The 3,256-nt window shown below is 58.2% G+C and overlaps 1 protein-coding gene across 1 annotated transcript in view; it reads right to left on the minus strand.

Annotated features, from left to right (window-relative positions):
• ANKRD10 (ankyrin repeat domain 10) overlaps positions 1 to 3,204 on the minus strand; it is a 33,297-nt gene extending 30,093 nt beyond the window's left edge. Inside the window, exon 1 of the mRNA XM_045482148.1 lies at positions 2,765 to 3,204. Coding sequence (XP_045338104.1) covers positions 2,765 to 2,974 — 210 coding nt within the window. The 5' untranslated portion in view covers positions 2,975 to 3,204. The remainder of the gene's footprint in view (positions 1 to 2,764) is intronic.
• Positions 3,205 to 3,256: the final 52 nt, after the last annotated feature.

Here is a 3,256-nt window from a genome sequence, read left to right on the forward strand (position 1 = left end):
GGCATTTTTTTGTTACCATTTTTTTTTTTCCGTTTAAGGGAACACAAGTCATTCCTTTGCAATACAAATTGTAAAAAAGCATTTAAAAGAGTTATTTTTCCTTGTCCTGGTAAAAAAAAGTTCGTACGCAGGAAGAAAAGTAAAAACTATTGATGTCGCACAAACTTAAATAAAGACCTCTCTGCAGTCTGCACATGTCCATACAACGCAGCTTCGGGGACTCGGGTGAGAGGCCCATCCTCCAGACAAGTCAGGAACAAGATGTGCAGAGTGAGAGGTGGCACTCAGTCCCCCACCCCCACCTGGGGGAGAAAAGGGCCTCACGAGTGACTAGGAGACCACACTCCACAGCCAGGCGCCCATATCATCCTAGCTCATCACACTCAACAGATGTGCAACACATGCCTACCGCGAGCCGGGCCTGCGGTCCCAGATGGCCTGAGGTCCGCAGACTCACACTGACACCCCCCCCACACCCGTATGTCCTCAGACCGCGGGGCCGGCCCCCTTTACACCTCTTGAGGCACAGGGCAGAGCTCACAAAAGAGCTCTCCCTGCCAACGGCTGTATTCCGGGAGAAAGCCCTCAGAGAAGGACAAACGGCCACACCCCAACCTCACCCCACAGCTCTTATTGTCTTTCCGCGACTTAAGGTCAGGTCACCGTGATCACCCTGTGCAGGAGATGAGCCCTCATACTTGGGAGCACCCAGATTTAAAACACGCTCTCTCGGTCTTCTAGGAACTGGAAATCTGGGAGTGACGGCTCATAAAGAGACACATCGTTGGTATACTTTCACACACTGGCTTTATTGATGGACCCAGTGAAAAGTGACAGTGCCAACAGAGACAAACAGGTGTCAAACCCCAAAAACGGCAGAAACAAGGATGAAAATCAGCTGGTGTGCCAAAACCGGTTAATCTCATAACATCAAGAGCTCCTTAGACTTAACTCTGTCACCTATGCGTTCACTTTGGCAAACTGGGTTTGGAATGCTGGAAAGATACACTTCCATGCGACAACTCATAAAAGCAAAGTGTAATTAGGGATTTTAAATAATGCCTAGTTCTCGAGGAAAAAATAAGCCTCACAAAAGGTCAGGCAGCGTGCATAATTGGCACATTGATAGGAACACCAGCTTGAAAGTTGGGAATAGTTCATAACGTGCAGGCCTGAGGACAGCAGAGGCTTAAATGTACAGAAAAGCAGGGAAGCTGCAGGCGATGGGGCAGGAGGGACTGGACTGAGAACCCGGAGCCCTGACTCCTGGCCTCATTTCTGCCCCAACAGCTTTCTCACACTGAAGTAACTAACTGCCTCCAGCTATATTTGGTATCCAAGGTTAACCGACAGGAGGTGGAGACTTTCAAAAAGTGAATTCAGTGGGTTTTACTTCTTACTGCTCATAAAATATACATAACACGCAACTTATGATTTTTAAAGCCTGTTCAAACCCTTATAGCTACTCCCTAGAGATACCTAGGGGCACCAGTGGGTTGGTAAATAAATACTCTGAATGAATGTCTGTAAGGCTGTTTTAAACACCGTCCAGAATGTACCAGATTGTCATGCAGTACTGTGTCACTCTCAACTGGAGAATAAATCAACAGGGGAGCCTTTTCGAAAAACGCTGTCCTTGCCTGTTACGGGGTAGTCTTCCCCCAAAACACTGAGGGACAAAAGACGTGGAGAACCAACGCTCCGAGTTACCCACCATGTAAACATAAAGCAGAGCAAGACGCACTGGACAGGGGACAGAGCCTCAGATGGGGACACACAGGGCTGGGGGGGTTGGGGGAGAAGGGCCAGAGGGGCTCCTGTACTCGCGCCTGCTAGCAGGTACGGACGGGGCGCTGGCGCGGGGACCCCCAGGGGGCACGCCCTTCCAGACCCGGGCTGGGGTCCTAACCGCTGTCCTAACCCCCTCTCGTTTTCTCCACCAAAACCACTCTGACTCTCCCATTTCGTGAATCACAAGCGCTGTCCCAGGAGATACACCTGTACTGTGAATGTAGCCGCAAGGAAAGCCGCCTCACCGATTAGTGACAAAAACACGTCCCTGAAAGGAAATAACTCACTTCACGTCACTGCACGCTTCTCCACAAAACCCTTTCTCCATTTCGGCCCCGGCTCCTCGCTTCACGGAGAAAGCATTTTTTTTACACGTCCGGAATTCTGGTACATCAATCTCTACCATTAAAGCGCTGAAATGCAGCGTGGACCTCAGTCGCTGACTCGCCCTGAGCCGGTGATTACGAAGCGACGGAGAAGGGGACGCAGAGGACCCCCCCGCCCGGAGGACTCCCAGCAGCCCGGTGCAGCCCCACACCAGCCCCGGGTCCAGACAGCTCGCGCCCCGCGGGTGTCCGCCCCCATGGCGCTGGCAGCACGGCTCGCAGCTGACCGCGGAGGCGCGAGCTGCCCAGCCCGCCGCAGCCACCAACTGCCTCCGCCAGGCGCGGCGCCCCTGCGAAGCCGAAGCCGTTTGAAACTTGCGCCGCCGCACATGCGCCCGGGGCCCCTCGGGGCGCCGTCGCCTCGGGGCCTGCTTCCGCCTCGCGCTCCCGGCACGCCCTGCGCCCCCCTTGGGGCCCCGACCATCCGCGCCGCCGCACATGCGCCCGGGACCCCTCGGGGGCGCGGGCGCCGCCGAGACCCCGCTTCCGCCCCGCGCTCCCGGCACGCCCCGCGCCTCAGCCCCCACCTTCCCCGACCCACCACGGGAAAGCTACGGAAAATGGCGCCTTAAAGCGCCCGCGCCCACCTTGCCGAAGTGCGCGGCCCAGTGCACGGGCGTCCAGCCGTAGAAGGAGTCTTCGGCGGCCAGGTGGGCGCGCGGCGTCTGCTGCAACAGAGAGCAGAGCGCGGCCAGGTCCCCGTCGCGGCAGGCGCGGTGCAGCGGGAAGCGGAGCGACAACAGCTCCTCGCTGGAGAAGCCCGCCTCCACGCCTGCGCCCGCTCCTGCCGTCGACATGGTCCGTCACCGGAGAGCGCGGGCTAGCTGGCCGAGAGGACGCGCGGGTGAGGACCCGAGAGGCCGTCGCCTGAGCACAAAGGAGCGAGAGTGCCGCCGCCGCCGCCGCGTCCCGCCGGCTGCCGAGCCGAGCCCAGCCGAGCGCGTACAGGGGGCGGGGCGGGGGCGGGGCCTACCGCGGGCAGGTCTGAGGCCTGTGCCCGCGGACGCCGGGTCTGGAGGTGGGGCCTGCAGTGCCAGGGGGCGGGGCCTGGTGGGGCCGGGGCTGACTCGTGGAACAAG

The sequence above is a fragment of the Leopardus geoffroyi genome, chromosome A1, assembly GCF_018350155.1.
Source record: "Leopardus geoffroyi isolate Oge1 chromosome A1, O.geoffroyi_Oge1_pat1.0, whole genome shotgun sequence".
Classification (NCBI taxonomy): Eukaryota; Metazoa; Chordata; class Mammalia; order Carnivora; family Felidae; genus Leopardus; species Leopardus geoffroyi.